The 25,446-nt window shown below is 40.3% G+C and overlaps 1 protein-coding gene across 1 annotated transcript in view; it reads left to right on the top strand.

The window, feature by feature from the left end:
• Positions 1 to 18,211, top strand: part of LOC140187023 (uncharacterized) — a 93,849-nt gene extending 75,638 nt beyond the window's left edge. Inside the window, 20 exon segments of the mRNA XM_072241883.1 lie at positions 870 to 1,006; positions 1,107 to 1,362; positions 4,067 to 4,309; positions 5,899 to 6,075; positions 6,175 to 6,320; positions 6,404 to 6,494; positions 6,588 to 6,977; positions 7,060 to 7,186; positions 7,280 to 7,398; positions 8,230 to 8,426; positions 10,949 to 11,132; positions 11,230 to 11,395; positions 12,130 to 12,254; positions 12,367 to 12,675; positions 16,176 to 16,379; positions 16,501 to 16,626; positions 16,707 to 16,877; positions 16,963 to 17,271; positions 17,388 to 17,516; positions 18,067 to 18,211. Coding sequence (XP_072097984.1) covers positions 870 to 1,006; positions 1,107 to 1,362; positions 4,067 to 4,309; positions 5,899 to 6,075; positions 6,175 to 6,320; positions 6,404 to 6,494; positions 6,588 to 6,977; positions 7,060 to 7,186; positions 7,280 to 7,398; positions 8,230 to 8,426; positions 10,949 to 11,132; positions 11,230 to 11,395; positions 12,130 to 12,254; positions 12,367 to 12,675; positions 16,176 to 16,379; positions 16,501 to 16,626; positions 16,707 to 16,877; positions 16,963 to 17,271; positions 17,388 to 17,516; positions 18,067 to 18,090 — 3,630 coding nt within the window. The 3' untranslated portion in view covers positions 18,091 to 18,211.
• The last annotated feature ends 7,235 nt before the right edge of the window (positions 18,212 to 25,446 follow it).

The raw sequence follows: 25,446 nt of genomic DNA, 5'->3' as shown, positions 1-25,446 counted from the left end.
ACTTTATTCACATCTGTTAATTGTAAGTATATCATCCGGACCAGGATATACCCTACTACAGCCTGAACTCACTCAGATCTAAATGATTTATTAGAGTTTACACCTGCTCCAATCTGAACCCAACTTCTTGGCAGGCTCAGATCAGATAGCCAGACACTAATTACAATCAGCCATTTCCTGATCACGGGTGTTCTGTTGGTCGTTGTTCAATGGTAACAGAAATGGACCAGCCACATAAAAAAAAACTGTGGTTACAAAAGCAGATCAGAGACTGGGGAACTTGTGCCATGTGGTTCATTTCCTGAGTCTTCAAAGCCTTTCCACCACATCAAAAATATAGTAGAATACTCTGCACTCATCTGAATGCAGCTCCAACAATATCAATAATTGCAACAATGACCCAGACAATCTTATTTTAATGGAACAGCATCTAACATTCTGGATGATAACTCTCTCACCATCAATGTATTGTGGCTGAATTGTGCACGACTAACAAAATGTATTTCAGTAACTCACCAAGACTTCCTTGCCAGCAGCTCCCTCAAGCTCTAATCACAAAGAGGCAAAGGATAGAAGATGCATGGGAACACCAGTGTCTACAAGTTCCCCTCCAAGTTATATGTTATATTGAGTTGAAATTATAATCGGACTGTGTCTGAATTCTAGTGCTTTCTACCTTCACCACGAGGTCTGCAGTGATACAGGAAAATGGCGAATCAACACTTTTCAGTTAGAGATAGGCAATGTACTGACCTTGCCAATGAAACTCACATCCACTATGTGAATTAAAAATATACAAAAAGGTAAATATTCCTGTTATGAACAAAATGACATCTGGTCACAATCTTAAGCTATTCATTCCATTGAAGGTATTTTTCAAAGCTGGCCTCCTGGGTGCACTTGAGGAGATGAGGGATGACAAATTGGCCCTACTTATTACCCGAATACAAGCCGTCAGCCGCGGACATCTCATGAGAGTTGAATTCAAGCGGATGATGGAGAGAAGGTAAACTGCATTTACCTACAAGTTAATGGGCTTTGGTTTAAGAAATGATAAATGTTCATATCCATTGGTGTGCTTTTGACTTTGTAACTGTTTCTTCCAGGGAGTCAGTCTTTACCGTGCAATACAACATCCGTGCATTCATGAACGTCAAACATTGGCCATGGATGAAACTCTTCTTTAAGATCAAACCTCTTCTAAGGAGCGCTGAATCCGAAAAGGAAATGCAGACCATGAAAGAAGAGTTTGAGAAAACTAAGGAGTTGCTAGCCAAATCTGAAGCACGGAGAAAAGAACTAGAGGAGAAAATGGTATCCCTGGTACAAGAGAAGAATGACCTGGCTCTTCAAGTGCAGGCAGTAGGTTTTCTTGGATAAATTTATCAACAATATACTTTATAAAATATTTCAATCTTTAATAGAATTGTTGAATTTAATGAATACCGTACATTATTATAATTTTGCACTTGTTAAGGAGATGAAATATATTTGTCCAATTGTCAGCCAAATGAATTATCACCTTTAAGTTGTACTGACCAGTTTCTTTGTTAATAGTTTGATAAGGAAATTCCACTTTTTATATCAATTATTCATATAAAACCTTTGTGAGATATTTTTAATTTCTACAAAATCAAGAAAATTCTACATGAGGTTCGGACGAATGATCAAGAAAGCTAATACATTTCACATGGATTCCAAAAACGTGGTAAACTGGAGATAGCTTCATGGTTGAAGCTACGTGGGTGGAATGGATCTTAGAACTCAGAAGCTAACCATCACTGAGCAGCAAAAATGAGAAAATGATAACAATTGGAGCACACTGTGTCCCTCTGTTGGTCAAGGTCGACCATGGATGTTGCATACCAGCTGTCTATGTTTTTGGTGCAGTACCATCTGTGGTTGATGAGACCAATGCAAGAGTGGTGGTCTCTGTTGCAAAGGTCGCATCTATAATTGGCCTCAGCTCTTTCTATGGGGCTGTTGGTCTTCTGCTACTTTCAGGAAATTTTCCTCGTCTGATTTAAATTGTGGTTTCAGGTTGCTTCTCCACCTGGTGCCAATTGAGCAGGTGTATATGTTCGGGAGGCTGGCATGAGAGAGAACCTCAGCAATGGGTACTCGGTCTCCCCAGGAGATGCTCAAGATGCAACAACGGCACCTTAAATGGTTGAGCCTTTTCTCCAGCTTAGCATATGTTGCCAAGGTCTCTGCTGTACAGCGATGTACTCTGTCTCTGTCATCTTTGTTTTGACTGAGAGTTTGGCGTTCTCCCAGACTTACTTGGTGAGGTGGGCAAGAGTTGTTGCAGCATTCCTGATGCGCTTGTTGATTTCTGCATCCAAGGAAAGGTTGTTAATGATGATGGACCCCAGGTATGTGAAGTGATGGACAACATTCAATAGTGATGAGTGGTGATGCCTCCAATCTTGTCCCCAGACCTTTGTCTTTTTCAGGCTGATAGATGGACCAAATTCCCTTGCTGCCTGAGAGAAGTGATCCATCAGGCTCCGGAGGTGTTGCGGAGGGTGGGTTGTAACTGCTGTAACGTCAGCAAACAGCATGTCTCTGATCATAGCCTTGCGCAATTTGGTTTTGGCTCTTATGCAGGCAAGGTTAAAAAGCCTGCTATCTGATCTAGTGTGAAAGTAGATCTGTTGTGGTGCCAAATGCGTGCCTCAGGGGAAGGGCAAAGAAGATCTGAAAGAGAACACAGCCCTGTTTGACACCACTTATATCAAAGGGCTCTGAAGAGCTGCTGTTGTACTGCACAATCCCCTCCATGTTGTTGTGGAAGGATTCAATCATGCTCTGGAGTCTTGGCAGGCAGTCAACCTTAGAAACGATATGAAAGAGCCTGTCTCTGCTGATTGGGTCAAATGCCTTGGCGGGATCAATAAATGCAATGCAAAGGGTCTTCCTTTGTTTTCTGTACTTCTGGAGTTCTCAGAGGAAGAAAGTCATGTCCACAGCTGAACTTTCAGCATGGAAGCCACTCTGTGACTCTGGGTAGACAAGTTCAACCAACTTCTGTAGGTGGACTAAGAAGATTCCAGTGAAGACTTTGCTAACAACACTCAAGAAGGAGCTGTCCCTCTAGTTGTTATAGTCACTTCTCTCATTTTTTTTGTAGAATGTAATGATCTTTTCATCCCTCATATCCTTTGATACAGTTCCTTCCTGCCAGCACTGACAGAGTACTTCATACAGAGGGTACAATAGAGTAGACATGGAGTGCTTAAGCAGGTGAGAGGGAATCCTATTATTGTCTGGTGCCTTCCCTGAGACCATGCTACTGGTGGCCTTGCTGAGCTCCTCCAAGGTCAGCTCTTCATCCAGTTCTTTCATTGTTGGCAGGCACTCAGTGGCAACCAGGGCTGAGGTAGCAACAGTATTCACTCTGGAGCAGAGGTCAGAGTAATTTTTTTACCGATCTCTCCATCTATTTGTTCCTGTCTCTGATCACTTCCACGTTGATGGATTTGAGAGGAGCTATCTAGTTCTGAGAGGGGCCGAGAGCTTTCTTGATGCCATTGTACATACAATCATACCCCTGATATTGCCTATCAGTGCTGTGGTTTGGATGTCTTCACCAAGTTGCATCTAGTACTCGTTGGCAAAGTGCCTGGCAGTTTGCTGAACTTTACTTCTAGCAGCCCTGAGGGTATATAGGTTCCTTCAATTGGTGAAAGCTTGCATTCAATGAGGGCAGCATGCCTGGCTTCAATGACGGGGTTGGAGGAACGGTGGAATACCTCCTGAATTTGGCTTCGAAACAGTCATTTGTTTTTGAGGTCTTCTTCCCAAAGGTAGCAAAGACTGTTCCATAGATGCTATTCTGCAGAAGATCCTATTTCTCTGTGACAGTGTTTCCAGGTTGCTAGAAACATGCAGTAATTTATTGGCATAATAGGTTTATTTGAAAAGTTGTATTTGCTTCAGATCTTTGTCAAATCAACCATGATTCAGCTTTGTCTTGTATACAATAAAATTCACATCTTGGAGTTGCTTTATTATCTATGCTTGCTTTACAAAACATAGTAACTATGCACATTTTGACTGTCAGGAAAGTGAAACTCTGGCAGATGCTGAAGAAAGATGTGAGGGGCTCATAAAAAACAAAATTCAACTTGAGGCTAAACTCAAAGAAGCAAATGAAAGGCTGGAGGATGAAGAAGAATCAAATGCTGAGCTCACGGCCAAAAAACGAAAACTGGAGGATGAGTGCTCAGAACTGAAGAAGGATATTGATGACTTGGAGCTCACCTTGGCCAAAGTAGAAAAGGAGAAACATGCCACAGAAAACAAGGTAAAAATAACATCAAATTTTAACACAATATATTCATATTCCAGGTGTGTGTGTGTGTGTGTGTGTGTGTGTGCGTGCGTGCGCCATGTAATAAGAAGAGTACATAATTAATTATGGTGGGAAAACTGTTGGAAAATATTCTTAGAGATAGAATCTATGGGCACTTAGATAATCATGGTCTGATCAGGGACAGTCAGCATGGCTTTGTGAAGGGCAGATCGTGTCTAACAAGCCTGATAGAGTTCTTTGAGGAGGTGACCAGGCATATAGCATATAGATGAGGGTAGTGCAGTGGATGTGATCTATATGGATTTTAGTAAGGCATTTGACAAGATTCCACGCAGTAGGCTTATTCAGAAAGTCAGAAGGCGTGGGATCCAGGGAAGTTTGGCCAGGTGGATTCAGAATTGGCTTGCCTGCCAAAGGCAGAGGGTCGTGGTGGAGGGAGTACATTCGAATTGGAGGGTTGTGACTAGTGGTGTCCCACAAGGATCGGTTCTGGGACCTCTACTTTTTGTGATTTTTATTAATGTGGGGGTAGATGGGTGGGTTGGCAAGTTTGAAGACGACACAAAGGTTGGTGGTGTTGTAGGTAGTGTAGAGGATTGTCGAAGATTGCAGAGAGACATTGATAGGATGAAGAAGTGGGCTAAGAAGTGGCAGATGGAGTTCAACCTGGAGAAGTGTGAGGTGGTATGCTTTGGAAGGACAGACTCCAAGGCAGAGTACAAAGTAAATGGCAAGATACTTGGTAGTGTGGAGGAGCGGAGGGATCTGGGGGTACATGTCCACAGATCCTTGAAAGTTGCCTCACAGGTAGATAGGGTAGTTAAGAAAGCTTATGGGGTATTAGCTTTCATAAGTCGAGGGATAGAGTTTAAGAGTCGCAATGTAATGATGTGGCTCTATAAAACTCTGGTTAGGCCCCACTTGGAGTACTGTGTCCTGTTCTGGTCGCCTCACTATAGGAAGGATTTGGAAGCATTGGAAAGGGTATGGAGGAGATTTATCAGGATTCTGCCTGGTTTAGAGAATATACATTATGATCAGAAACTTAGGAAGCTAGGGCTTTACTCTTTGGAGAGAAGGAGGATGAGAGGAGACATGATAGAGGTATACAAGATATTAAGAGGAATAGTTAGAGTGGATAGCCAGCGCCTCTTCCCTGGGGCACCACGGCTCAATACAAAAGGACTTGGCTTTAAGGTAAGGGGTGGGAAGTTCAAGGGGGATATTAGAGGAAGGTTTTTTACTCAGAGAGTGGTTGGTGCGTGGAATATACTGCCTGAGTCAGTGGTGGAGGCAGATACGCTAGTGAAATTTAAGAAACTGCAAGACAGGTATATGGAGGAATTTAAGGTGGGGGGTTATATGGGAGGCAGGGTTTGTGGGCCGAAGGGCCTGTACTGTGCTGTACTATTCTATGTTCTATGTTTTATCATGCCATAGCACATGAATAATATTGAATTTTGACAGGATGATTAAAAAGATTATTTTTTCATTTGTTCATAATAAAATATTTCACTCTCATCGGCTATTCTACCCACAGTAGTTGGAGGGTTAATTGATACATTCTTTCATGAAAATAGGTGAAGAACCTTACAGAGGAAATGGCAAGCCTTGATGAAAACATTGTCAAGTTAACAAAGGAAAAGAAAGCTCTACAAGAGGCCCACCAGCAGACCCTGGATGATCTGCAGGCTGAGGAAGACAAAGTCAACACTCTGACCAAAGCCAAATCAAAGCTGGAACAACAAGTTGATGATGTAAGTGTCTTTTTAAAATGAACTATTATTCTTTTATATATTATTTCTTTCCAAAATTTCTTTGAATATATAAACTTGCTTTTAATCAATGTAAATCAGCTTGAAGGTTCTCTGGAGCAAGAGAAGAAGCTTCGAATGGATCTTGAAAGGTCTAAGAGAAAACTTGAAGGTGATCTGAAACTATCCCAAGAAACAATAATGGATTTAGAAAATGACAGGCAACAAATGGAAGAGAAGCTGAAAAAGTGAGAATTATTGCTATTGCCTTAAATTGCCACACTGCATAATTTTTTTCTGAAGACATTAACATAATCTATTTGCACCACAGAAAAGAATTTGAGACTAGCCAACTTCTAAGCAAGATTGAGGATGAACAAGTTCTAGGTGTTCAGCTACAGAAGAAAATTAAAGAACTTCAGGCAAGTCCTGTTACAAGAACAAGGTTTTGGATATCTTAAGCATTTTACCAAATTACACCATGCAGCTATTAAATATATAAATATGTAATTTAGGCTCGTATTGAGGAGCTTGAGGAAGAGATTGAAGCTGAACGTGCTGCTCGTGCTAAGACTGAGAAACAGAGAGCAGATCTTTCTCGGGAACTTGAAGAGATCAGTGAGCGACTGGAAGAAGCTGGTGGAGCAACTGCAGTACAGATTGAAATGAACAAGAAACGAGAAGTGGAATTTCAGAAAATGCGCCGTGATTTGGAAGAATCTACCCTCCAGCATGAAGCCACAGCTTCAGCTCTTCGAAAGAAACAAGCTGATAGTGTGGCAGAACTTGGGGAACAGATTGACAATCTACAGCGGGTGAAACAAAAGCTGGAAAAGGAAAAGAGTGAACTGAAGATGGAAATTGATGATGTCACCAGTAATATGGAATCTGTATCTAAGTCTAAAGTAAGTTCTGAAAACTTTCAGAGTTGGATACATAACGAATTAATCAAGGTCTCTAATTTAATAAACAATTGTTTCCTTCAAGGCGAATTTTGAGAAGCTCTGTCATACACTAGAGGACCAACTTAGTGAAACTAAGGCAAAGAATGATGACAATGTGCGGTTAATTAATGATCTATCAGCACAGAAAGCTCGACTGCAGACTGAAAATGGTAACACAACAAAACTAGAAATTTCCAACAGTTACATCTTAACATTTGCATCCTTTATTTTTGTACTGAAACTGAATCTTAATTAATTTTCAGGTGAATTTGCACGGCAAATGGAAGAGAAGGATTCCCTGGTTTCTCAAATGACAAGGGCAAAGCAAGCATTTGCTCAGCAGATTGAAGAGCTAAAAAGACAGCTGGAGGAAGAAATGAAGGTAATTTTTCAGGCAAATTTGGTTGGTCTGCTCAGGAGATAAAATAGTAAAATGTTAGAAGAATTACCAAGTGCATGATCCAAGCTTTATCCAGGATAATTTGGTATGTTATTGGCATCAGTTGATTAGCAAGTACAGGACATGATTAAGTGAAGACAATGAAGTCTGCCTTTTCTAATTTTACTCTAACATTATTACCCACAGGTTATTACATTGAATGTATTACAATATATTGATGGATACAGGCAATTTTCAGGTTATGAATTTGCAAAGTTCAAAATTCAAAGTAAATTTATTGTCAAAGTACATATTTGTCACTGTATACTACCTGAGATTATTTTTGCAGGCATTCACGGTAAGTACAAGAAGCACAATCAAATTAGTGAAAGATCAGAAATGTCCCTTTCCCATCTGGTACAAGATGCCTGTAGCCCTACAACTGCAAGCAAATCCATTCTCATCCAACCTATTGGTTTCCTAAATGTTCATTCATATGTCTGTAAGTTGTACATTCATAGCCTAGGGAAGACCTGTATAAACTTTTGCCCAAGGGAAATGATGGTTCCTAAATACTTTTTAATCAATGTGCATTCTGAGAACATAACATTGTTTTAACAATCCCTTACTCACTCTTCCTTCAGTTAGTCCTGACGAAGGGTCTCGGCGTGAAACGTCGACTGCACCTCTTCCTACAGATGCTGCTTGGCCTGCTGCGTTCACCAGCAACTTTGATGTGTGTTGCTTGAATTTCCAGCATCTGCAGAATTCCTGTTGTTTATTGTTTTAACATTTTCACTCAGTTATTTATCCGTATCTGTGACTTATTTAAAGGCTAAGAACGCGCTGGCCCATGCTCTTCAATCATCCCGCCATGACTGCGATCTCCTCCGTGAACAATATGAAGAGGAAATGGAGGCAAAGGCTGAGCTCCAACGTGGAATGTCCAAGGCCAACAGCGAAGTGGCTCAGTGGAGAACGAAATATGAAACTGATGCGATCCAGCGCACTGAGGAACTGGAAGAGGCCAAGTACATTCCAATAACCCCATTCTTTACTTTTCTTTTTTTTTACACAGCTTAAAACGGGCCATTTAGCCCCAAGTCTTTGCCAACCTTCTTGAGGTACACATCACCTTCAGATATCTGATCCTATCAACATATCTGTTAGTTTCTGCCTCATATATTTATCTTACTTTCCCATAACTTATCTAGACTATCTGTTTCAACAATTCCTTGCTATCCACCTTTTGAGTTTCCTCTGGCTAAAGAAGCATTACCAGATTTTACAGATTTATTGATGATTAAATATGATAAGGAACTTAACAGTTTTTGGTTTTAGATTTACCATCAGTGGAAAATTCTTTATGTCTAGTTGTCAAATCTCTTAATCAGTTTACAAACTTCTCGGCATGCACAGTTAGAGCAGGACTAAGTACTTCATGCCTGCCATTTCATTAACAGCATGGCTAATACGACTCTATTATTCTTGCCAACCTTTGATAACCTTTCACCCCTTACCTGCCATGAATCTATCTACTCCTACCTGAAAAATATTTGGATACTCTGCATTAGCTCTGGGGAAAAAAAAAATATTCTGAAGAATTCTGATCTGTCTTAAATGGGCAATTCCTGACTTATAAACAATGACCTCTAGATTCTCTCACAAGAGGAAACATTTTCTGCACATCATGCTCACATCTCAGTCTTCTGCTTTTGAGATTAAAAAAGTCCCATTACTGAACAAAATTCAAAGTTCAAACCATTTACAATCCTGAAATTCATTTTCTCATGGACTTCCAGTTTGCTCCTGTTGTCAATAATCAGCTCCTTGTTCTTGGTGACTTTGAGTGAAAAGTTGTTGTTGTGGCATCACTCAATCAGATTTTTGATCTCCCTCCTATATGCTGATTCATCAACACCTTTGATTCAGCCAACGGCAATGGTGCCATCAGCAAATAAATATGACTTTGGACCTGTGCTTAGTCTAACAGTCATAAGTATAAAGCGAGTAGAGCAGGGGGCTAAACTCACAACCTCACGGTACATGTATGCTGATGGTGATTGTGGAGGTCTGAGAATCCAGTTGCACAAGGAGGTACCGAGGCCAAAGTTTTGGAGCTTATTGATTAGTTTTGGGGGAATGATAGTATTGAACGCAGAGCTGTAGTCAAGGAAGAGCATCCTGATGTATGCACCTTCACCATCCAGATGTTCCAGGTTTAAGTGAAGAGCAAATGAAATGACATCTGCTGTTGACCTGTTGTGACACAATGTAGGCTGCAGTGGATTCAATTCACTCCTCAGGCAGGAAATGATATGTTTCTTCACCAACCTCTCAAAGCACTTCATCACTGTGGATGTAAGTGCTACTGGATGAAAGTCATTGAAGCAGATTACCAAGTTTTTCTTAGGTACTTGTATAATTGAAGCCTGCTTGAAGCAGGTGGGTATCGCAGACTGCCAAAGTGAGATGTTAAAGATCTCAGTGAACACTCCAGCCAGTTGATCAGCTCAGGTCTTTAGTACTCGGCCAGATCCCCCAGCTGGGCCAGATGCTTTTCTAAAGTTCTCTCTCATGTCGGCCTCAGAGACTGAAATTACAGGGTCATTAGCAGCTGTGGGAGTGTGTGAAGGTGTCTTCATGCTTAGTTGATCAAAGTGAGCATAAAAGGCATTGAGCTTATCTGGGAGCAAAATCTTATTGTCACATAGGTCACTTGCTTTTACTTTGTAAGAGATGATAGCATTCAAGCCCTGCCACAGCTCATGAGCATCCTGCAGTGATTCCATTTTAGTCCAGAATTGTCGTATCACATGTAAAGTGACTTCCTGGAGGCCATACCTGGATCTCTTGTACGATCTCTTGGTCGCCAGACCTGAACGTCACTGATCTGGCTGTCAGCAGATTGCAGGTCTCTTGCTTCATCCAGAGCTTCTGGTTGGGGAAGACTCTAAATGATTTTGACAGGACATACTTAACCATGACTGACTTTATAAAGCCCATGATAACTGTGGTGTACTCATTGAGATCCTCTGATAAGTCATTGAACATGGCCCAGTCCACTGACCTGAAGCAGTCCCATAGCTGCTGCTCCCTCTCTTCATTGTCCTTACTCTTAGAGCCTTGTTTATTAGTCTCTACCTATATGCGTGTAGGAGGGGAACAGCCAGACGGTCTGATTTCACAAAATGAAGTCCAGGGATTGAATGGTAGGCATTCCTTATGGTAGAAGAGCAGTTGTCAAGTGTGTTGGGACCTCCTGATGCTGCAGGTAATATGTTGATGATAACTGGGGAGAGATTTCTTGAAGTAAGCCTTTTGATGGTTACATTTTAGTGCTATTGTCACACTTTTAAATCTTGTTAAACTTTCTGCTAGGCCTCATCTTGATGGTAACATGAACAACAGAACATTGTGCATTACTCTAAAGTCTAGTCAAGATTAATTCCATTTCTTTGCAAAGAAACAGAAGTGCTTATATTTTTAATAGTTTGTACAATATTCTGCAATGTTGCTGCAATTCAATTTTACACGTATTGCTATTTCCCAGGAAAAAACTTGCCCAGCGACTTCAAGAGGCTGAGGATCACATTGAGGCAGTGAATTCTAAATGTGCCTCATTAGAAAAGACCAAACAGAGACTTCACAATGAAGTTGAAGATCTCATGATTGATGTGGAGCGAGCTAATGCTGCTGCAGCTGCTCTTGATAAAAAGCAGAAGAACTTTGACAAGGTATAATCAAATTTTTGAAATTAATCAATAAGATGAAAAATTGGATCCTGTTTCATTCATGATTAATAGAACATTGTTTACTCTTGTGTGCTGTCAGATCCTGGCAGATTGGAAACAAAAATACGAGGAATGTCAGTCTGAATTGGAAGCATCTCAGAAGGAGTCTCGTTCTTTAAGTACTGAACTCTTCAAAATGAAGAATGCTTATGAAGAATCCTTGGACCACCTTGAAACACTGAAAAGGGAGAACAAGAATCTTCAACGTATGTTATATTCCTAAGTTCTTTGAGTTTTGGCTATCATAATCTCCTCTGCATTGCTGATTTTAGTAGATTTATACATTTATGGCCATGTCTCCAACAAAACCCTAAGCTCTCTAATTAATTTAATAAACAATCCATCTCCTGCCTCTCCAGCTCCTTTAATTTCTTTAATATTCTATTTAAAACTTGCATGATTAAACAATCTTAAGTTGCTTGGAATCAACTTTTAATTGGTGAAACTATCATGTTAAAGCATAGAATATTTCACTGTGTTAAAACACATGGTAAGGTGAGGTGAGGGCCGCCGCTGGTTGGAGCTGATGATGGATATTGTGTCCTAGCTGCCTAGCTGCGCAAGCCTGGGCAGTCTGCTATGGAGAGCAAGCTGTTGCCCAAGTACCAAGCTCCCCCTCTCCACCGATCTAATGAACCAAAGGAACGGCAGAGACTGATACAGTTTGGCACCAGCAGCATCACAGGAGTTGCCAGTCAGCATTGAACTCAATGTAGGACTGCCTTAGGGACTCCAGTTCTGGATTTTTCCCTTGGGGTTTACTCCTGAAGCCTTTCCCTTGAGTGGGTATAGTTGCAAGGCAGTGGAGGGTTGAGATCAGAGTTTTTCTTCTCCCAGATGAGCTGCCAACCACGGCTGACAACCCCCATCTGTCTGAAACACGTGATAAGGATTGTTGTAAATGACATGGCTGTTTCAATGCAAATATTCTTTTCTTCAGAGGAGATTAACGATTTGACCGAACAACTCGGAGAAAGTGGTAAAGCATTGCATGAGATGGAAAAGGCTAAGAAGTTGGCAGAAACTGAGAAGTCTGAAATTCAGAGTGCTTTGGAAGAAGCAGAGGTATGTAAGCAATGGTCACAATTATCATTGACAAGATTGAATCATTTCTAAAAATGTTGAGAGTGTAATCTGCAGCCTCCAATACCTGTTTAAATGTTTTCTTTATGTACAGGCGGCTCTTGAACATGAGGAAAGCAAGATACTGCGTATCCAGCTTGAATTAAGTCAAGTAAAGTCAGAAATTGACAGAAAGATTGCTGAGAAAGATGAGGAAATTGATCAAATTAAGAGGAACAATCAGAGAGTTGTAGAAACTCTGCAGACATCATTGGAGGCAGAGGTCAGAAGCAGAAATGATGCCCTGAGAATCAAAAAGAAAATGGAGGGTGATCTGAATGAAATGGAGATTCAGTTGAGCCATGCAAATCGCCAGGCAACAGAAGCTGTTAAGCATCTCAGGAACACACAGGCTCAACTTAAGGTATGAGCAAATTAATGCACATATTACTTTGTCATGTTGCATCATCTTCTTGAAATAACTATTGAAACTGAATTAGCATTCTTCAGATGAAAAGATATTGGACTAGAGTTTACTGCAACATGCATGCAAAAATCTACATCCAGCTGTCAGAACTTTTAATTCCCTCTCCACCAGAAACTTCAAGAGATTAGAGATTCTTGTTTGTACATGAAGGTCCTGCACTTGCTGGCTGAGTTAAGCTGCTGATTTTGCCATTCCAGTCCAATGTTAGATTCCCTACACAGTCCAGCAATGGAGTGCAAACTTGCTTAATTCCCAATAGTTATGCTAAAGAGTCTACTTGTTGAACCTGTGCCAGAACTGCTACAAGAACTCTGGAACCATTTATTTGTAAGGGGGTGTATAACTTTGAGGTTGAAGGTATTATAAATATTGGTTCAATTATTTACAATAGTTTTAATGTGTTATTTAAAAGGATTTCAATTTTTTTTTCAGAAGTTACATTATATTTACTTATTTCATAATATAATTAATTAACCATAATATCAGAGATCGTCAGAAGCACTCAAAGTCCTTCTCAGGCTTGGAAGTTTATTTCAGCAGATTCAAGGGTGGATGGTTTTTACCCATCTGCATGATAGCAGAAGGTCTTGCCCCACATGAGGCTTTTCCAATTTGTATTATACACTAGACAACCGGGTGACCTGTTGGGGCACCTTTTGAGAGAAAGATAGTGCAGTGTGATGTGATGTGCTTTGGAAATTAAAGAAGAAGAACTGTGTATTAAAGAAGAAAGACGTGTAACAAGACAAATATTGCTGCTCCTCGTTTAACGAAGGACACTTTTTATGACCACATTTCTGGTTGGTCTGCCCCCCCCCCCCCCTTCAGGAATGCTCTAACATTTTCATTTCTTTTTCCCTGGCTTAAAGCCACATACAGCTGACCATGCGGGAATACCAGTTTCTTCAGATAAATCAACATATTCTCCATGGTATGGCCTTGTGCCTTATGTATAGTCACAGCAAAGCATGACTGTATCGGAAACTGGCTTCACTGAAGAGGGACATTTTCCCCTTCTGATAAATTGAGAGTAATTCTTGGGATCATGAAAATGTCATTTTTGAATGCACCAGTGTTTATCTTTGCTACGATGAGATTGTGGTGCAGTTCTTCTGCCATCATTCGCGTTCCATTGCAAAGCCCTGGTGGATCCAAATTCCTCATTGAAATGATGGGACATTCCCTCTTCAATTCCAGTTTATGTGGTGGCAATCCAGAGAGTTCGACGGAATCAAGAAATTCTGTAGGAAAATGAGTGGCATTCGCTCCTTCACTTACGGCATTGAGGGAGCGATATTCTTTCAGGATTCCAGGGAAGTGTCTAATGCATGTGAAGTTTATTTTTTGCATCATTTCATTAAGAGGAACCAAGATAGAATTCCTCGAGAAGAGTTCTGCAGGATTGTCGAATGTCGGGTAGATGAAATCAATGCATTCTTCCATAGTTGTTGCTGGCAGAATCATATCTTCAGGTAATTTGATTTCATTGTTTTCATTTTTCTCAATCTTGTCTTCTCCAACATCCAATAAGAACTGAGAATATCGTCCTTCTCCCTCACTTATTCACGTTTCTCTTCAATTGAAACTTGATGAAGTTTCTCCAGAAGTATGATTTTTTAATGCATGAATTCTCCACATCAGCATCATTTCCGCGTTTCACAACTGCTAGAAGCTGACAGAAATCGCCACAGCAAATGGTTAAAGTACCCTCGAAGGCCTCATTCTTGCCACATACATCATGACAAGTGCGGTCCACGGCTTCAAAGCTCTCCCTCCTAATCAGGGAGCATCCAACCCAGACAATAAGCTTCGCATTTTGGAGTAAGTTTGCAGTATTGGTGTTTTTATCGATGTTACAAAGGGCAACCTCATTGACTTTGAGGGGTATTTTGAATCGTGAATGCACTGTCCTACCACCAGGCACCTCTGTCCCTTCCTCTCTCCTCCTTCTCTGCCTGTTTTTGTCATTCTGGAGACACGCAGACCTTTCATCCTTCATCTGTTCATCTCTTCTATCATTTGTTCTTTCTCTCTGATCTTGGAGTCATGCGGCCCTGGCCTGATTGGATTCTTGTTCTCTCCTCTGTGCCTATTGTTGTCATTTTGGAGACGTGCATGCCTGTCCTCCTCTGTCTCGTCTTTTCTCATCTTTTTTGCCCCAACCCTTTGATCCTGGAGTCGTGCGGCCCTGGCCTCATCCGATTCTTGTTCTCTCCCTCTCCTTGCTGCTTCCCAACGATGTTTGGCATCATCCCTTGACCATAATGTCCCCCTTCTCTTTCCACTTGGCATAATTAGGCTATCCATATATTTTTACCCTAATGCTTGATAGCAGATAGGAAGCAGTAACATCAAAGCCTCCAAGGTGCTGTTGATTCTTGATGATGTGGTTGGCGCTCTCCTAAATGGACGTGATATAGTCACCGCTGTCCTTTGACTGCAGCAAAGGGTTTTATGGGTGTCTCGAAGTACGTCATTACAGTAAGATTTAATTTTCTCTTATCGATGGGTGGCATTAGATCTGTCCCAATCCGGCACATGCTGACGGTGATTAGCAGAACGTGACCCCTTGAAATCCCTCCACCTCCCTTCCCCCATCTCAGTTTCACTCTGCCCCCTCCCCCAGCTGCCCATCACCTCCCTCATGGTTTTGCCTCCTTCTACTACCCATTGTGCTATCCCCTATTCCTTCTTCACCTTTCCTGCCTTTCCCCTCCCCCACCCCTTTATCTTTCCCCTTACTGGTTTTTCATCTGGAACCTACCAGCCTTTTCCTTCCCACACTCTTTATAGGGCCTCTGCCCCATCCCTTTTCAGTCCTGACGAAGGGTTCCGGCCCGAAACGTTGACTGATCATTTCCACGGATGCTGCCCGACCTACTGAGTTCCTCCAGCGTGTTGTGAGTGTTGCTTTGACGCCAGCATCGACAGATTATTTTTTGCCCTCGAAATAGAGCTGCCCTGCCCTTCTGCTCCGGTAGGTGTCGCTGCGGAGGCTGGCCGTGCGCATGCGTCGGGCTGTCGCGTACCGATTTCCATGATGGCCGGTCGGGTCTTGGGTGAAAGCCAGCCTGTTGATTTTTGGCGAATGAGCAATTTTATACGAATATATAACCCTGAACTTTGCCTGCATTCTGTAAGTTAGCGCATTTGAATTCGATTTAGCCAAAAGAAATGTCTCTATAATGCACCGTTTGCGCTAATTGGAGGTCACAAACAGAGCATGAGAGTTTTAGTAGTGTATAGATTTACATATTTGCAAGTCAACAGAGACAGAGGGAAAAATTAAGTCCATCTTTTACCTGTTTCTCAGTGGCAAATATACTGTAAATCACTCACCCCATCAGAAAATTCTACCCCTTAGTAATAGTGTTAATAAATGGTTTGACAAAGTGTACGAAATTACATCTAGTTAAAACATTTTTCCCCTTTTTAAGGAGGCACAGTTACATATAGATGAAGCTTTGAGAAGCAATGAAGACCTCAAGGAACAGTTGGCTATGTCTGAACGCAGAAGCAATCTCCTTCAAGCTGAAGTAGAGGAACTGAGGGCAGCTTTGGAACAAACGGAAAGAGCTCGCAAGCTGGCTGAACAAGAACTTACTGATGCCAGTGAGCGTGTGCAGCTTCTTCATTCTCAGGTACTGTGGTGCCTGACAGACATGAACACCATTGTTTAAGAATGCTACTTTCCGATGGGAAAAAAAATCAATTCATCTCCCAGGTTATTGAAGGGAGTTCTTTTTTTCTCATTTATTATAGAATACCAGTCTGATCAATACCAAAAAGAAGCTTGAAGCAGACATGTCCCACCTTCAATCTGAAGTGGAAGAAGCCATTCAGGAAGCTAGAAATGCTGACGAGAAGGCCAAAAAAGCAATTACTGATGTAAGTCTTATACTGAATGTTGCTCTTATATAATTTAAACTGATTATATGACTAAATATATTACATGTAATTGCTGTAAGGCTGCAATGATGGCAGAGGAGTTGAAGAAGGAACAGGATACAAGTGCCCACCTTGAGAGAATGAAGAAGAACCTCGACCAGACGGTGAAGGACCTGCAGCATCGCCTGGATGAGGCTGAGCAATTGGCCTTGAAAGGAGGAAAGAAGCAGATCCAGAAACTGGAGGCCAGGGTATGTAAGACTGATGAGGCACAAATTACTCACTCAAATTCTGCAGCAGTTTCATTTCATCAACGTGACTATTGTCCCACCTCAGGTCCGTGAACTGGAGAGTGAATATGAAGCAGAACAGAAACGTAGTGCTGAAGCTATCAAAGGTGCTCGCAAATTTGAGAGAAGGGTTAAGGAGCTTACCTATCAGGTAGGGAATTCAAATTTATAAAGTGCATTGAAAATTATTGGCACTAATATCTTGCCATTGAATATGTTTGCAGTAGGGAACAATCAATCTCCTTTTCACTATTTTTAGTCTGAAGAAGATAGGAAGAATCTCTTGAGGCTGCAAGATCTTGTTGACAAATTACAATTGAAGGTTAAAGCCTACAAGAGGCAATCAGAGGAATCTGTAAGTAATTCATGGTAATTTTTTTAGATACTTAGGTATTTATTAATGTGCAATATTTATTAAAAATAATTGATTTGAATGTATACCAAAGCTTAACCCTTTCTATATCATTTCAGGAAGAACAGGCTAATGTTCACCTGTCTAAATTCAGAAAAGTTCAGCATGAACTTGAGGAGGCGGAAGAGCGTGCTGACATTGCAGAATCCCAGGTTAACAAGCTCAGGGCTAAAAGCCGTGATATTAAGGTAAAGTCAATGTTTAATAGTGTTAAGTAATATTGTGACAAATGGTAATCTTGTGCTCATTAGTCTATGTGATATTGATTGACATATTCTAACTGTGGATATTACTACGCTGGTAGTTCAAATGTGAATTCAACCAGGCAGAATTGGATATGATGCTCAGGAGGGAATTGTTGGGATGCCAGAGGAACAGGGAAATGCAGCTATTTTTTTATTAAAACAAACAAAACAATCTACTGTTTAAAAAGTTGAGTGATAGGTGATATTAATTGAAATGCCAAGGATTTGTAAACCAGATTTGATGTGATTCCAGGCATTGTGTATGCGAGATTTCTTTCTGTGGAATCTCACACTGATACTGATTTGGGCTACAGTTCTGGAGGGGCATAGTAGTTTTGCTTGACTGCTTTGTATTGTGAACACATCTCAATTATAAATATAGTGGTTATCCAGAAATGATAGTAGGAATTTGTACAGAGACATAAATACTTTCCTAATATATTGTTCAATTGTTGGACCTTTGGTTGTTAAGTGGTAAGTTTTTATTTTACAGATGGTAGTGAAAGCTGAAGAATAATTACAAGCTTGAAGAGTTCACCGAAGAAATTCACAAAATGTGCATTTCTTTGTAACTTATTTTTGTATATTAAGTTGGACTTGTTAGTAATGCATTACCAATAAAGATAGTATTAACCTGCTGTGGTTTGTCATGTCCTAATTTTGTTTGGAATGAGAAATCATTTGAGAGAAAATCAATAAATGTGCCATTAGCTATTTAAATGATACAAACAATTACAGTTATTCTCAACTGTGTTCTTAATTATTTGTTCTTAAACTTAAAAAAGCTGCAGTGTTTCAATTATTTATCCAGTGGTCGAGACAGATGCCCATGGAGATTTCAAATTACACACTAAAGAGTATAATTTGTCTGCAGTAGGAAGGTCATTAAAATCATCAGGTGAATGTTGGAGAGCGCAGCCAGTACTGCTATACCCTCTCCGCAGTGCAGCTGCAGTGTACCAAATAATATTCTTTGTGTTAAAATGGTAAATTGTTAGCTTGAATGTGACCTCCAGATGCTTAAATATTCTCACTGACCTTGCACCCCACAACCTAGGCCAACTGACCACATTCAAGCATAAGAATGAATGTAAGAATATTATTTATAAGGACTATCTTAACTTGAAGACTGTATTGGAAACATTATAGAATTATGTAGTTGTTTAGAGCACAGATGGAAGTCATCTCCACATATTTCCTGTATCACTTTTTTTAAAGTTATCAAATTAGTTCTGATCACTTGCTGTTTCCCTAATACCATGCAGTTTCATTCCTTTCAAGTATTTATCCAACTTTCTTTTGACTATTATATGTGATTTGGCTTTGGTAAATTTTCTGGCTATGTGTACTAGATCATGTAGAGCTAGATTTTGCTGTTACTTGACACTAACCACAGATACTTGTGGATATTGACTGGCAAGTAATGGTTACTGTATGTCATCCTCTTCGTAGTACCTCTACTGGGGTCTGTAGTGCATGTGAAAGATGTTTCAGCCTGTTCCTCAACCAATCAAATTTTAAAATCCTTAATGAGTTGCGCAGAACAAAAATTTTGTTTTTTTCATAAATCTAAATAATATTTGTTCTCATGCACATTTTGGTGCAATAAAGCAAAATTAAATGACAAAGAAAAGCACAGAGTCGTGAAACAAGGAATGCAAAAAGCTAACTAAGTCTACCTTTGACTGTAATTAAAATATGAAGGAAGGCTATACTATTATTAACTTTTTAAAATTCAGACAGGCTGGTTGATAGTTTAAATGCATCACAGTGTTAAATATTTACTGATAAATAGCTGTAGACCCATACAGTTTCTAATGTGTTTGGTGGCATTATAAAAGGTAAATGCAGCAGATTTATTATCCTTATGTACAATAAAAGTAAATCTCTGTGTATTTTTATGAAGCAATGGACAGCTCATCAGCAACCTCTGGTACTTGCATTTATCTATAGAAATCTGCATGCATGGAGCTCTAGTTCTATTCTTTCTGAAGTAATGAAAAGTACAGGGGGTCTCACATTACGTCCTTGGTTAGGGCTAATAACTTGTGTTGGAACTCAGCTGGCCAGGCAGCATCTATGGAGAAGAGTAAGTAGATGACATTTTGGGCCGAGCCCCTTCATCAGTGGGGGAGAAAAAGACAAGAAGTTAAAGCATGAAGGTGGGAGGGAAGGGAGGAAAAAGTACAAGGTGGTAGGTGATAGGAGAGACCAGGAAAGGTGGTGAGAGGGAAGTAAAGTGCTGGGAAATTGATAGATGTAAGAGATAAAAGGCTGGAGAAGGAGGACTCATAGGAGAGGGTAGGAGACCATGGAAGAAATGGAATTCGGAGGAATACCGGGGGAGGTGATGGGCAGGCAAGGAGATAAGGTGAGAGAGGGGAACAGGAATGAGAATGGTGAAGAGGGGGACAATTACCAAAAGTTCAAGAAATTGATGCTTATGCCACCAGGTTGGAGGCTTCCCTGATGGAATATAAGGTGTTGCTCCTTCAATCTGATTGTGGGCAGTAGAGGAGGCCTCACGGGCTGACATGTCAGAACAGGAATGGGAAGCAGAATTAAAATGGGTGGCCACCGGGAGGTCCTGCTTTTTCTGGCAGACCAGGAGGCCACACCAGGAGCACCAGACACAGTGTATGGCCCCAACAGATTCACAGGTGAAGTGTCACCTCACCTGGAAGGACTGTTTGAGACCCTGAATGCTAGTGAAGAAGGAGATGTAGGGGCAAGTGTAGCACTTATTCCACTTGCAAGGATAAGTAACAGGAGGGAGTGCAGAAGGGAGGAAAAAATGGACAAGGGAGTCGTGTAGGAAGCGATCCCTGCGGTAAGTGGAAAGTTGGGGGAGTGTAGGGGAAAGATGTGCTTGCTGGTGGGATCCTGTTAGAGATGGCAGAAGTTATGTGCTGGATGCGGAGGCTACTGGAGTGGTAGGTAAGGACATTAGTAACCCTATCCCTTGGGTGCTGGAAGGATGGGGTGAGGGCAGACATGCGCAAAATGGAAGAGATGTGGGTAGGGGTAGCTTTGATGATGAGGGAAGGAACACCCCTTTCTTTGAAGAAGGAGGGCATCTCATTAGTTCAGGATTGAAAAGCCTCATCCTGAGATCAAGTGTGGCAGAGAAAGGAACTGAGAGAAGGGGATGGAATATTTACAAGTGACAAGCTCGGAAGATGTGTAGTCCTGATAGCTGTGAAAATTAGTGGATTTGTAAAAGATTTCAGTGGATAAGCTGTCTCCAGAGATAGAGACAGAGAAATCAGGAAAGGAGAGGGTGGTGTCTGGAATGGACCAGGTAAATTTGAGGGCAGGGTGGAGCTGGAGGCAAAGTTGATGAAATCCACGAGCTCACCATGGTTGCAGGAAGCAGCCCCATTGCAGTCGTCGATATAGCATAGGAAAAATTGGGGAGTAATAGCCTTAGTGTAGGTTTGGAACATAGTCTTGGTGACAGAGTGAGAAGAGCATGGTAGTGCAGTAGTTAGCACGAAGTTTTACATCACCAGCACCAGGGGTTCAATTCTGCCACTGTCTATAAGGAATATGTCTGTTTTCCCTGTGCTCCGGTTTCCTCCCACAGTCCAAAGACATACTAATTGGTAGATTACTTAGTCATTGTAAATTCTCCTGAGATTAGACTCAGGTTAAATTGGCGGTTGCTGGGTGACATGGCTCGAAGGGCCGGCAGACCTGCCTGCTCTATATCTCAATAAATAAGTGGAGGTGGTTAATGTATCAAATATGAAAGAGGGTTTGTACATTTTAGAATAAAATAATTAATGAATAGATATGGACGTATCCTGATTTTAGATTGGAAGTTCAGAGAAGAAGCTCAAAGCAATAGACTTAAGCCAAATAAACATATGTTTTGCGCACATTGTGTTCAAAGATATTTTCATCCAAGCCAAATTTAATAATTGGCAGGCATCAGAATTGAAAAAATGATATCACCTTCCATATCATCAGGACATCTTAGTTTACCTTACACACAATAAAGTATGGTTGAAGTGTCACTGTTGTAATACAGGAAACATTGCAGTCTGTCAAACTACAGAAACAACAATATCAAAACGGCCATTAATTTGTAGATAATCTTTGTTGGATAAATATTGAACAGGCAACTGGCTAAGAACTATTCTTTCCTCTTCTAATACAATGGGATCATTTGTGCCAAAATCTCCATTTAACATTACATCCAGAAAGAGACATTCCCAACAGTGCAGCAGTCTCTTGAGTATCATTTTAAACCTGGTTTTTGCAGTCAAGTCTGTGGTGGAATACTTATGAATATATAACCTCTTAGAGATTAGAGTGGTGACACGAGTCAAAATTGAGGCAATTTTATGACACTTGAATGAACATGAAGAAAAAATATACTCAAAGATGCATATGGGTAAAGTTCTGGAATATAGATAAAGATATTAACTAATAGAGACTGTTCAGCAATAGAAGCATAAGCATTTATTTATATATCATTCCAAATAAACTGATTCCTAAGCTCTGGAACCTGGGCCTTAGCACTCAGATCTGCAGCTGGATCTTCAACTTCCTCACAGACAGGACCCAGGCTGTAAAAATAGGGGACAAGCTCTCCTCTACAATCACTCTGAGCACTGGTGCCCCACAAGTCTATGTACTCAGCCCCCTGCTGTACTCACTATACACCCATGATTGTGTAGCCAAGTTTCCATTAAACTCAATATATAAGTTTGCTGATGACACAACAATTGTAGGCCGTATCTCGGGTAATGATGGGTTTGAGTACAGAGAGAACATTAAGAACCTGGTGGCATGGTGCAAAGACGATAACCTATCCCCCAATGTCAGCAAGACGAAGGAATTGGTTGTTGACTTCAGAAGGAGTAGTGGACCGCACAGCCCAATTTATATCAGTGGTGTACAAGTGGAACAGATCAAAAGCTCGGGGTCAATACCACAAATGACCTGACTTGGTCCAACCAAGCAGAGTTCACTGCCAAGAAGGCCCACCAGCACCTTCCTGAGAAAGCTAAAGAAATTTGGCCTGTACTCTTAAAACCCTCACTAATTTTTATAGATGCACTGTAGAAAGCATTCTTCTTAGGTGCATCACAACCCGGTATGGAAGTTGTCCTGGCCAAGAGCAAAAGAAGCTGCAGAAGATCGGGAACCCGGCGCAGCACATCACACAAACCAATCTTCCGTCCTTGTACTCACTTTACACCGCACGCTGTCCGAGCAGTGCTGCCAGGATAATCAAGGACATGACCCACCCAGCCAACACACTTTTCGTCTCTCTTCCCTCCGGGAGAAGGCTCAGAAGCTTGAAGACTCATACAGCCATATTTGGGAACAGCTTCTTTCCAACTGTGGTAAGACTGCTGAACGCATCCCGACCCAGATCTGGGCCGTACCCTCCAAATATCCGGACCTGCCTCTCGGTTTTTTTGCACCACCTTACTTTCCATTTTTCTATTTTTTATTTATGATTTATAATTTAAATTTTTAATTTTAATATCTACTAATTTTTACTATTTTTAATATTTTAAATATTTAATATTTGTAATCCACGGAGCGGGAAGCGCAGAATCAAATATCGCTGTGATGATTGTACATTCTAGTATCAATTGTTTGGTGACAATAAAGTAAATATAGCAATGACTCCTTCAGATATGTGTAGCTGGAATCAAAATCCATAATTGACAAAGTGAAAAATAATTTTTCAACTGCTCAAATGAGAAAATCAATCATAATTTTTATTCTTCTAATATTTTCTAAATTAACATCTATGCATATTTTCATCTCTGGCCATAATAAATTAGCTAAGGAAGGCCAAGACGACCAATGGTCATTGGTTTTGTTAACTGGTGTTGAACAGACTAAAGCATTTACTTAATAAGTGAATTTACTTAATAACATTGAGGGAATTTGATTTGGTGTTGTGGATCAAAATGGAATGGAACCAAGGGAATAACATGAAATACATTCTATAATACATTTTTCTAATCATTTTTATACCAGCTAATTACTTATCAAAGCTGATAATGTCTTGCCATTAATATCCTTTGAAATAGTTCTGCACTTTTCCTATGTATGTCACCATAATATATTTAGTGGTTAAACAGAGAACAAATCAAAAAATTGGTAATTACTAAACTCCAGTAAGCTTTTATCCATTTATCACTAATTTGAATCATTTTCTATTTTTATCTGAGGGGGAAAAAAAAGCTAAATGTGTATTGGCAAGATACTACCAGTATTTCTGCTCCTCACAAGCATTCTCTTCACTGACACCTTACAAATCTTTTGCAAGAAATAACAATGGACGTGTATTTATAAATCATGTTTTACTGTTGTAAGTTGCTTTAAAATTACTTCAGAAACAAATACCAGTTTAGTCTAACAATTGTTGTGGTATAGAAAATACATTTATGCAAAATGGGTTTGGTAGCTTAATATTTCAGTGAATAAAAGAGAGATTACTTGGAAACCATAGCCTACATGTCCTATTGTGTGTACAATTTGTTGTATGGCACATGATAGTATGTAATCAGCAAACCTATTGCTAATACTGTGTAATTTACAAAAAGCAGCGATTTTGCTTGCAGATACTTAATGTACAGGAGTGCATAATGCACAATAGATTCTCACAAGGATGAGCCACCATTGGTGTGGGTTATTCATCTGGAACTTGTGTTGCACCAGTCTTATTGCCTGTGACTAGTCGTCGCATACTTTGAGAAAATCAACTCACACTAAGTGCTAGTAGGCCATCAGAAGAATCCAGGTATCCGAAGGAGGCAGTGAATGGAAACAACACACTTCTGGAAATAAGGTCTTGTTTATATAAAAAAAAACAATATGTACAAAATATTTTCATGAGCAAGAACAATTCAGAATTCAAACATTCTGTTTAGGATCCAAAGCTTAAATATCAACAAAGGCCAAATTCCTGTTTAGTTCGAATCGGTGATATTCATTAGAATAACCTTTATTACTCCAATTTCTCTAACTAATTATTCCTAGTGTTAATCCATATTTAGAAGTTTACAGACTAAACCTTTTTTACTTATCCCTAGTTAGTTAGAAAAGCAAATATAATTCCTATTCTCAAGTATAATATTTAACTTAAGTTTCAGTTCCAGGCAGTATATCTACAAGTTTAAATTCAATTCAAAAATTATATTCTGTATACACGACAATTCTCCTAACGACACAACTCTTAAACAAAGTAAAGCTCATTCAGTAACTTATCAAAGTCTTTGCAAAAATAATCAGTTCTTGCAAAAAATCAAATTCGGATTCTTCGAATGAAACCGTATTAAATCCTCTGCGTCGTTCCCGCGCTGTTTCTTCATCTGGGTGGGTCGCCATCTTGGTTCCTTGGATGAAATACTGTAGTCGATCATCCACAGTAAGTCAGTTCACAAACTTGTACAAATCTTGACCAAATGCCCTGGTATGATTTTGCAGAACTAATTCCCGACTACACGGTAGGGATTTTCGACACTCGTTTCTGCCGATATTGTCTCGTTGCAGCTTCAATAAATCTTTTATCACTATTATCTCTTCTCCAGGGGTTTCAAGTTAATACCGTAAAGATACTCACTACTAATTCCACTCTTAGCAGTTCATGTCTTCAGCTTCTACTCGATGCTGCGTTTCTCTCTTTGTCCGTCCCGTGTCCAGCCCGCCCCTCCCTCGCGTAGAGTTTTTTTCAAATTCTTTTTTTAAATCGGTAAACCTCATTTGCATTCCTCCGCAGGTAGAACTTTCTAATAATACAATTTTGGGTTTAATTAACCTGGCTTACACAGGCCATATGTGAGAATGCAAAGCTGCCTAGGTGAAACCTATTCTACCTGAGCAGAATGCAGGAACAGCTTCT

The sequence above is a fragment of the Mobula birostris genome, chromosome 24 (assembly GCF_030028105.1).
Source record: "Mobula birostris isolate sMobBir1 chromosome 24, sMobBir1.hap1, whole genome shotgun sequence".
Taxonomy (NCBI): domain Eukaryota; kingdom Metazoa; phylum Chordata; class Chondrichthyes; order Myliobatiformes; family Myliobatidae; genus Mobula; species Mobula birostris.
This window is presented reverse-complemented; position numbering and strand designations above follow the sequence as displayed.